Source organism: Porites lutea, chromosome 5 (assembly GCF_958299795.1).
Source record: "Porites lutea chromosome 5, jaPorLute2.1, whole genome shotgun sequence".
Lineage (NCBI taxonomy): Eukaryota > Metazoa > Cnidaria > Anthozoa > Scleractinia > Poritidae > Porites > Porites lutea.
The window spans coordinates 27,474,822-27,484,300 of record NC_133205.1 but is presented as its reverse complement, the minus strand read 5'-3'; the positions used below and the strand labels follow the sequence as shown (position 1 = coordinate 27,484,300).

At 36.6% G+C, this 9,479-nt stretch overlaps 1 protein-coding gene across 2 annotated transcripts in view; it reads left to right on the top strand.

Moving 5' to 3' along the window:
- The first annotated feature begins 17 nt into the window (after nt 1-17).
- LOC140936344 (serine/threonine-protein kinase PINK1, mitochondrial-like) overlaps nt 18-9,479 on the top strand; it is a 15,241-nt gene continuing 5,779 nt past the window's right edge. Inside the window, exons 1-9 of one of the 2 annotated variants that reach the window (XM_073385807.1) lie at nt 18-222; nt 1,762-1,944; nt 4,563-4,640; nt 5,056-5,159; nt 5,900-6,025; nt 6,414-6,473; nt 7,293-7,353; nt 7,917-8,091; nt 9,016-9,313. In XM_073385807.1, the coding sequence (XP_073241908.1) occupies nt 156-222; nt 1,762-1,944; nt 4,563-4,640; nt 5,056-5,159; nt 5,900-6,025; nt 6,414-6,473; nt 7,293-7,353; nt 7,917-8,091; nt 9,016-9,313 (1,152 nt within the window). In that variant the 5' untranslated portion in view covers nt 18-155. The remainder of the gene's footprint in view (nt 223-1,761; nt 1,945-4,562; nt 4,641-5,055; nt 5,160-5,899; nt 6,026-6,413; nt 6,474-7,292; nt 7,354-7,916; nt 8,092-9,015; nt 9,314-9,479) is intronic. The other variant, XM_073385806.1, reaches the window with a different exon arrangement.

The following is a 9,479-nucleotide window of genomic DNA, read 5'->3' as shown; positions in this document are numbered from 1 at the left end:
TTTTAACTTGGTATCCAAGCCTTCTTAATGTTGTTTACACGATGCTTCTGCTGACTAATCAAGTAAGGGGTGTAAGGAAGTGATCGTGTAGAAAGCACAGGTTACGTTGGAAAATGTCCCAAAATCTGTGGTTTTCTTGAAGACAACATAAGCAAATGTCGGTCCTCCGACTTGGCCGTTCCTTTTTCCGCTCGCTTTTAAAGCGACTTCCGGATTTAAAAGGTAGGTTTTAATTTTTATACTATCTTTTACAACCAAGCTTATTTGCTTCAAGTGTGTTGTTTTGTAGAATACGTCATAATCTTGTGAAACAGTACATTTGCGACGTAAGTAGTGTTTCCACCTACAATAAAAGAGTGTCTCTCAACAAATTGAATTTGCAGTTTGTGCAGTGTCTCAATGCAGATCAAACACTACTCCTCCCGTTCAATTTGAGTTCCAATGTAGATCGTCCAGTCTATTATACGCTATCTTAACAGAAAAAAAGACTAGCTAGTATTGAATTGCATTTAAATTGCTAGCTAACCGATAGAGTAGTTCAGGTACAATGTTTCAAAACACTGCATGCAATATTATCACATAATATACCTGTCAACTTTTCCAAAGGCAAATGCATGTGATTTTACGTATTTTTATTACCTAAAGTTCCGAAAAACTCCAACCACCTCGAGAATTGATGGGGAAGGGATGGTAAATGACATCATAACATAAGGCACAATGCGTCATTTGTGCATAAAACACTCTCTGATCATCACGAATGTTAAAAAAGGAAAATAGCTGAAACAACACAAAATAGTTGAAATTTTATGGTCAGAAAGTCGAGTCTACTGAAGAAATGGCAAACTTCAGCGATTATCCAGGAGATTTCATATTCAAATCTGGAGGCCGGGAGATTCCCTCCAAAATCTGGGATCTCCTGGATTAAGTGGGGGAGTTGACATCACGGCACTTCTGGACTGTGCAGAATGCTTGCCGACAACATTACTGAAGATTCCTAAAGATGTTTCAGTGATTTCCAAAGATTGCCACACATAGGGGTGCAAATCTTGGCATCATCTTTCTGAGATTAAGCCCTTTTGCCGAGGTCGTACATGTTACGGGTCAAATTTGATTTCTGGTTAAATTTTTTTAACCTAGGTTGATTCTTTATTTTCTTTGCCTCCTAGCCCTAATTATTCATTAATTAGGGCTAGGAAACAAAGGAAATCGAGAATTAACCGAGGTTAAATCAAAATTAACCCGAAATCAAATTTGACCGTCTGTAATATACATTTCTTGGCAAGATACAATGTAACCTATTTACTCGTTTTTCACTGGTTACTGAACAAGTTGTCTTGAATTGTGAGTTATGCATGCAAAATTGTCTTGTATGCATGTGATCGACGTTTTTGATCTTCAGGCATATGACACATAACAATGCAAGTTGGCAGGTATAACATTTGTGGTACCCGATAGAATACACTTAGCTATATCACTTTGATAAAAAAACATACATTATCTAATGATCATGTTGCTGCTCATAGTGGCACAACCACTATGAACACCAACATGATTGCAAGACTTGCTGTTGGAGGTAATTAAGAACAAAAGCACTTTTGTCCACTTGGAACTGAGCTCTGTTAGATTGGCCACCAACATAGCCACTTGCAAACCAAACCAAGAATGCTAGGAAATGCATACTTTAAGCTGCAAGATTGTCCATTTCTTCTTAATATTATTGCTCAAGTTAAACAATTTAATGGAACTGAACTCATTTCTAAGCATCAGGCAGAGCTCCTGTGAAGCTAGGCAATTATGGTGAAGTTCGAGAAAGTAGTAGCACTGCAGGTGTTCTCAGCACCCAACCATTGCTGAATAATGCCAGTGTACTTTCAAGGCATGTGTGGAATGGGCTTACTTCAAGAGCAGGATTCCTGGCAAATACACAGGCAGCTCAGTTACGACGTAAGTGTTTTCGTTAGTCTTAAGGTGATTCCTCTAAAATAGAACCTGCCATGAGATTTTTGTCAAACTTTGCCAATTGTTTGTTTATGTTGTAGAAACTTAAATTTTAAAATAACATGACGGGCTTAGGCTACAAAAAAAATTCTGACCAGGAGGTCTTCTAATCTCGTAAACTACTTGTCACCGCCTGCCGGAAACAATCAATGAAGCCCTTTTTTTCTCTCTGTATCTTGTTTCATTTGTTAGATTTACTGAGGTTGTCGCGACTGTCGCACGTGAATATTTCGCTAAAGTTTCTGTCGCTTTATTGTATAACGCTGGTTGCATTTGCGAAGCTATGAGCAAAATGGCTAGATTTCTAATTACTCCTGGCAAGTGTTAAATCTACTTTAATTTAACGGGAAGATGCCGGCAAAAAGAATCCGTTTTAATCTACGTCAAGTTGGACCACTACACTGCTAAACGAGAGTGGCAAATTATTTCTGTAGGAAATCCTTACTTGGTTATCGACTTCGGTAAGTTTAGCTTTGTTTAGCCGAGCAATTGATGGTAAGTTGTGATTTTTAATATTTCGGTTTTTTGTCGATGAAAAATACCGAGAAAAAATATCGAGAGGAAATTATTTTTTTCGCACGTGCTCTCTGATGATGTATTTCACATAATTTTTGATAATGTATTACAAAAAGATTCTGTCAGGATTTCTCGATATTTTATCAGTTTCACTCTATCACACGCCGCCCAACAAACGATCGCTAGCCTCTAGTAATTTGGCGCCGGCTTTCCTATTTTGCTTTTGCATTTTGATCACCGTCTCATGAAAGTGCTTTTAATTATTTGTGGCGGGAAATATGTACCGCGCGCGTTTGTTTGGCGCCCAGATCATTGACATCAGTGGAAGAGACTCCAGACAGGTAAGAAAACTTAATAATTATATCAGTAGCATTTGATGTTTAAAATTATAATTCTGGATTATTCTATTCTAGTTCAACACTCGAGAGAGTCAGCTCTTTTCTCAAAAAAAATTCGCAGACAAGTAGCCTCGCTGGGTCATGCAGGGTCCCCTTGTTTCCTGAGCTTTTGTTATCTGCGTTGCATAGTATTAACCTGTAGTATCCTGGGTAGTGTATACCTGAAATCTACAGTTAACTCGTAAAAATGCTCTAATCATTCCTGTAGTATCCTGGGTAGCGTATACCTGAAATCTACAGTTAACTCGTAAAAATGCTCTAATCAATGCTGTAGTATCCTGGGTAGCGTATACCTGAAATCTACAGTTACCTTGCAAAAATGCTCTAATCATTCCTGTAGTATCCTGGGTAGTGTATACCTGAAATCTACAGTTACCTTGCAAAAATGCTCTAATCAATGCTGTAGTATCCCGGCTAATGTATACCTGAATACATTTATACTTGATATAAAAGCAGTACAAAAAAATCTTAAATCATATTAGTACTTGTCTGTTAATTGTTGTTTCTGTCGGCTTTATAAGGATTTGATGCCTTTACATACTGATACAGGACCATAAAGTAGTTATCGCGTTTGTTAAATTTGGTAATGTTAAATTAGAGTATAAGGAGCTACTTTTACGAATTTTACGAAAAACATTTTCCCGGCCTTTTAGGAAGCGGCTTAAATAGTTTCAAAGTTGCAGGGCAGTCACAAAACTGAATTCTTGAGTTTACCTCCTTTTTATACTATAATTTACTGCCCGAGACTGAAAAAGGCGCTATGTAAAATGTTTATGACGTTACATTATTGCCAAAATAGTAAGTGCCTCGGAAGAAGGTTAGCCGAGCAGAAAAAGATTTAAACCTTGCTTTAATCGGATATTGCGGTTACTTTCATTTCAGTTTATGGTAGCTTGAGTTACTCTTTTGTGGGCAATTTACGGAAGTCCTAGGGTATTCAGCCGACACCTCAAGAGCCTAGAGCTGTCAGACCTTGGTTTTGAATTACTTATGCAAATTAGCTGGCTGCACATTGAATGTGCAGCCAGCTAATTTGCATAAAATTTTTTCGCGCTTCAAAGCTCGTCATGTCTGGGTGTCCCCATACTCATTTTGGAGCACGAGCAACTTGTTTATACACACTGATTCCTTATAATACCAATAAGATTATACTTACAAGTACATGCTTTGATCACATTTCTGACAATTACTCATTTCATTTTGTGCATTGGGAATTAGTCTATTTTTTCTACAGATAGAGCGTTACTGCTCAAATAAATGATGTCACCACACTTGTTTTAAGAGAAATGGAAGATTTACCCCTCTGAGGAGCTCCATCTTTAAGGCAAAAGCTGGCATGTTTTATTGTGTACATGCTAATCATAAATCAAATTATGCATAGGAACAATGCGTAACGCAATAATAAAGAATATATAACTTTCCTATACACATCTTTTATTTGCTAAACTATACCCTGTACATGTCCTTGTTATAGAATAACCTTTACATTGTACATGTATACTTCTATGATTTTTGGTATCTACATAATATTTGTACAGTCAAGTTAATGGTCTTGACAGGGTACCTTTGTAAAGTTTGATACAAAAATGTTTGCCCAAAGTTGAAAAAAGTATTTTTACAAAAATATACAAATATTTATTTTATTGACAGGGATGGCAGCTTCACGACTTCTGAGGGTTTGTGGCCCTAGAGCTCCTATGTTTGCCTTCCTTGGGTTTGCATATGCTGGTAAGATTTTACTCAAGCTCATTATAATGTCATATTTCACAGCTACAGCTACAGAATTTCACCTAAGTGTCAAGGGAAAAAAAACGACTTAACAGTATACCAGATACTCCTTCTTCCAGGTTATTGGTCAGTAAGAATCCTCAAAAACTTCAGTAAATATCAAACTGCTGAGCAGGCATAACACACTAAAACCTTGTGTTCTAAAACTAACAAATGGCAAGCACAGGAATCTCAAAGTTTACAGGGACACCACTATTTCCTTTGCGACAACGACTATTGGAGATACTGTCAAAATAAAAATATGCAAAAGGAAGGTGGGAAGGGTATGACATACCCTCTTTGACACCCTGGGGTTGATTTAGAAGTTCTAACAGTCTGTGACTGAAATGTATTTTACTTGCATTGTTATATATAGGTTGCAATGTGAAACCTCCAAAAGATGTGCATGAAAAAGAACAGTTTAAAAATCTACGCCAGTGGGTTCAAGAAGCTCTGGGTAATGCAAATATAGCTGCACAGGTTAGTCTTACTCTGTGCACGTCACTTCAAATGTTACATGAACCATTGTTACATTCAATAAGAATATTTTCACATAAATTTTGTTCTTGGAAGCTTTTAATAAGTAAACATATGATAGTAGTTCTCAAATCTCCATGTGCAACCACCTTCCATAGTAATAAACATTACTAACCAGCTATAAACCTTTTGTAAGTGGCCACAAGGCATCCTGTGGTCTGATTTATATGTTTTGCTGTTTATTCTTGTTTTATGCTACTCTGAGTAAAAACAGCACTTTGCTATTGAAAGAATGTCACAACTCACAACTTAGAAAATAAATGCAATAAATTCTCTTCTGAAAATACATGTGTCAAGAACTCTTCTCACCTCTGGATCCACTCCTATACATGACCACCGGCTCTTTGCACTTTGGGCTGGTCGCTGCTGGGAAGTTTGACTGTCGGAGAAAAATTTATAGTTTTGATAGTTTGAATTATTGTAGTGACTGGAGTACCCATAGTGATGAGGTCAAGTTTACATGAAACATGTAAATATCTGCTGCTACTGGGTTTGGCATTGATGTTATAGACCAAGACTAAAGCTGTACAGGTGTATATTGTAGGCGTAATTCTAGAACTGAATGAAGTATCAAGTGCATTTAATATAGGGAAGTGTCTGCTTTAAGTGTGTTGTTGTATTACATATCTGCATTCAAGAAAGTTCACTGATCATTTTTACTTTTATTAATCCCTTATCCACAGAATCAAGAAGGAGTTGAACATGCAGTTCTCTCTCAGCTTAAGCTGAAGGATTACAAGCTTGGCGAAAGGCTCGGTGAAGGGTCTTCAAATGGTGCAGTTTATGCAGCTAAATACAATGAACATGAGGTAGGTAAATATTTAATAGTGACTTTTTCACATACTTCTATCAAATTCTTTCTCTTGGCCAGCAGTTTTGTAAGCTTCTTGACTGTTCTTAGATGCATATGGTGTAGTTAACTCTTTGTTTCAGTTAATTTTTATTTTTCCTTTGTTTTTGGGTATGATAGTGTATCCTAATTAATTCAAAACAAAGGAAAAACAAAAATTAACTGAAATAAAAAATTAACGACAACGCATATACACATACCTATTATACACACCAGCATATGCTATAAGGGATAAGGAAACAGTGATGATGTCTATTGTTTTCATAATGTTATAAAGAGTTATGAATTTTATGGGCTGCATACTTACAGTGTTACTAAGCTACCGTCAATTTGTGTTCACTTAACAGTATGCAGTTAAGATGCTATTTAACTTTGGAGCAAGTTCCAGGAGTAGCTCACTGCACAAGGTGAGTTGTATTGGTTACTAAGGGTAAGTATGTGCAAAAACAATTGCTTCTGATGACTTTAAGCCACAGCCATGTGAGTGGAAACCCATTGAAGAGCCTCTGCTCACTGGGAACAAAGAAGCTTGCATTCCAAATGAAATTTACAGCACAGAACATCTGCACAGAAGTGTACAACTCCTTCTACTAGACTCCAAACAAAGTCACAGTATTTTACAAGTTACCTGTGATTGGGCTTTTTCACAACACTATTGTTTATTTTTGTTACATTATGCTCTTATTGGCTACAAAAATTGCTAGAATTCAGTGACAAGAGAGAAAATGAAAAGTTGATAACTTGTGAGACCAAATGTATAATAGTACACCGATTTCTATGCCACATTCTCACCTACAGCACAATTATACTGGTGAAGATAGAGGAGAAGTAATAGGTAATAGAGAGATTTAGAGTCACATTTATGTGTACGGCAAACAGCAAAATGGCAGATTCAAGTTGAGAAATTCTAGAAATAGAAAATGAGCAGCTAAAAACAGCTCTAACGGCGAGCAAAGGGAAAACTTGGTCACATGGTACAAATTCATGTTTGCTGTAAACATGACTCTATAACTCTCTCCATTGTCACCCAGTGGAAAAACACTTAAATACTAACAAGGAATGTTAAATTCAGCAAGATAAGATTATTAATTTATAATATTGGAAAGGGTTGCCTCCCTTACACTTGCCTCCCCTGTTAAGGGTGGGTTGGGAGGAGAGGTTGTTTGTTCTTCTGTACATGGGGCCATATTTCTGGTAACAGTTTCAAATGGGCACTGTTTTTCTAGATGTTTGCCAAAGAGTCCCAGGTTCTTTCTGTGGAAAAACAGCAAAATACTTCAGGAACAGGTAAATGTTACTTATTTTCTGGGCCGATGTTATTGTATTATAGATGTAGTTCACATCAGTGAGTGAAAGACACTATTAGTGAGTTTACAGACAGGCCCTATGCATTGCATATGTGTTTGTGTATCACTAAGTTGGGTGCCCTTTGAAAATACCAAATACCATGCTAAATTTTGTTTAAATGCAAGCTAAATTCCAAATTAAGTTTCTGGCATATTGTGGGAAGAAATATGGTGTTCCAGACTTGTTAATATCACATTTTATGTGAATAAGTCCCAAGTATACAGTAAACATCTAACAATTTTAATGACTACCAATAAACCTAAAAAGAAAGAGTCCGTACAGGATTTTGTTGTGTTCAATTATTTTTTACAAACTCTTCAGGGATGATGGCCAATGCAAAATTTGTTTAGCAAGTAATAATTGCACATTTTCTTTTTCCCTGACATTAGTTCTGACATTCTTTTTCATTGTGACTTCTGCCACCTAAAGTGAATGTTTAGTAGTAATGCATGTTCATTTTAATCTAATGGTCTCCCTATTAAACAGAAACATTTTTCCTGTAGGTCCATCATTCACAAGCCTGCCACCCCATCCTAACATCATGCATGTCCTGGGATCCTTTTGTGATGATATTCCTCTTCTACCTGATGCCACACGTAGCTATCCTGCAGCATTACCTTCAAAATATGGTGATGGGGGGTTTTCTAGAAATCGTACAAAGTTTCTTGTTATGCCAAGGTCAGTAAAACATGTTATTAAAGGATAATATACAATATACACGGCAAGCATGTACAGGTACATATTTTGCAGATCCTTAATTTTTACTCCTTAATTTTGGCGCGAAATTTCAGCGTTAATTTGTAATTTCACATGTGAAATTACAAAATTGCCATGGCAACCCTTCCGTACGCCTCAGTGTCAAGATGGCGACGAAGTTTTAAAATGCCGTGAATGAAGATGTCAGGGCACAAAAAGACCCTTTAGAAAACCTGAACACACAAGAACTTCAAGAAGGATTCTAACAGGTATTTTGCCGAAAAAGTCTGAAAAATTCTGAACTTTATAAGCCAAATTTAAGGTCTAGACACTTGAGAGAGTGGAGTTCTCGATCAATACGATCCAGGATAAACATGTCAAAAATCCAAGATTGCTATACGTAATTCGTCACCCATGATATTAATAGGTTATCAGATGGTATACTCGTGAAATTAGGGAATAATTTCACTTGCGTTTTGTCCAAATTCTAATAAGTTCCCTCGCCTTTACAAAACGCGCATGAAATTATTACCTCATTTCACTCGTCACCATTTGATTATACATACTAATACACCTGTGAATCAGTTGAAACACAAACTAATTTGACCAGAAAATGTAATGAAACTTTGAAATAATGGATGAAATATACTTTGAGGTAACACTTATAAACAATCTGGAGGTAAAGTCATCTCTTTGTTACAGGTTCAATTTAATTATGCTTGTGTTGTAAATTGTAGATATTCAAAGCTAAAGTTCTTGATATACCATGTGCCATGAGCTATTTGAAATGGTAGCATTGCTTTTTTGGAACTTGTTTTATAATGGGATTGTAAATCACACGGTTTATATTAATCAAGATTCCTGGCATTCCATAAAATAACTTCCAGTCATGTTTTTTTATTCCAGGTACAACAGAACTGTTTATGAGTACACAGCATCAAATGTAACACAAGACCCACGAGTAGCCACACTACTATTGATTCAGCTTTTAGAAGGCATAACACACCTAACCAGATATGGAGTTGCACACAGAGACCTCAAGACTGATAACTTACTCTTGGATGAAAGCGCTAGTGACTTGTGCCCCCACCTGGTTATTGCTGACTTTGGTTGTTGCCTTGCTGATCAACAATGGGGACTGACATTACCATTTATCACAGAGGAAATTGATCGGGGAGGAAACAGTGCCCTTATGGCTCCAGAGGTAATTTTTATGTTGTTGTTGTTGTTTGTTTGTTTTTTTCATTAGGCCGTGCTCCTTTTTGAAGAATAATATTTTATAATAATATTTTTTATTTTTAATTTTACTAGCTGCCAATGTTCTACTCTGTTTTTTGCTCTTTGGCCTCTACAGTGGCGGATCCAGACTT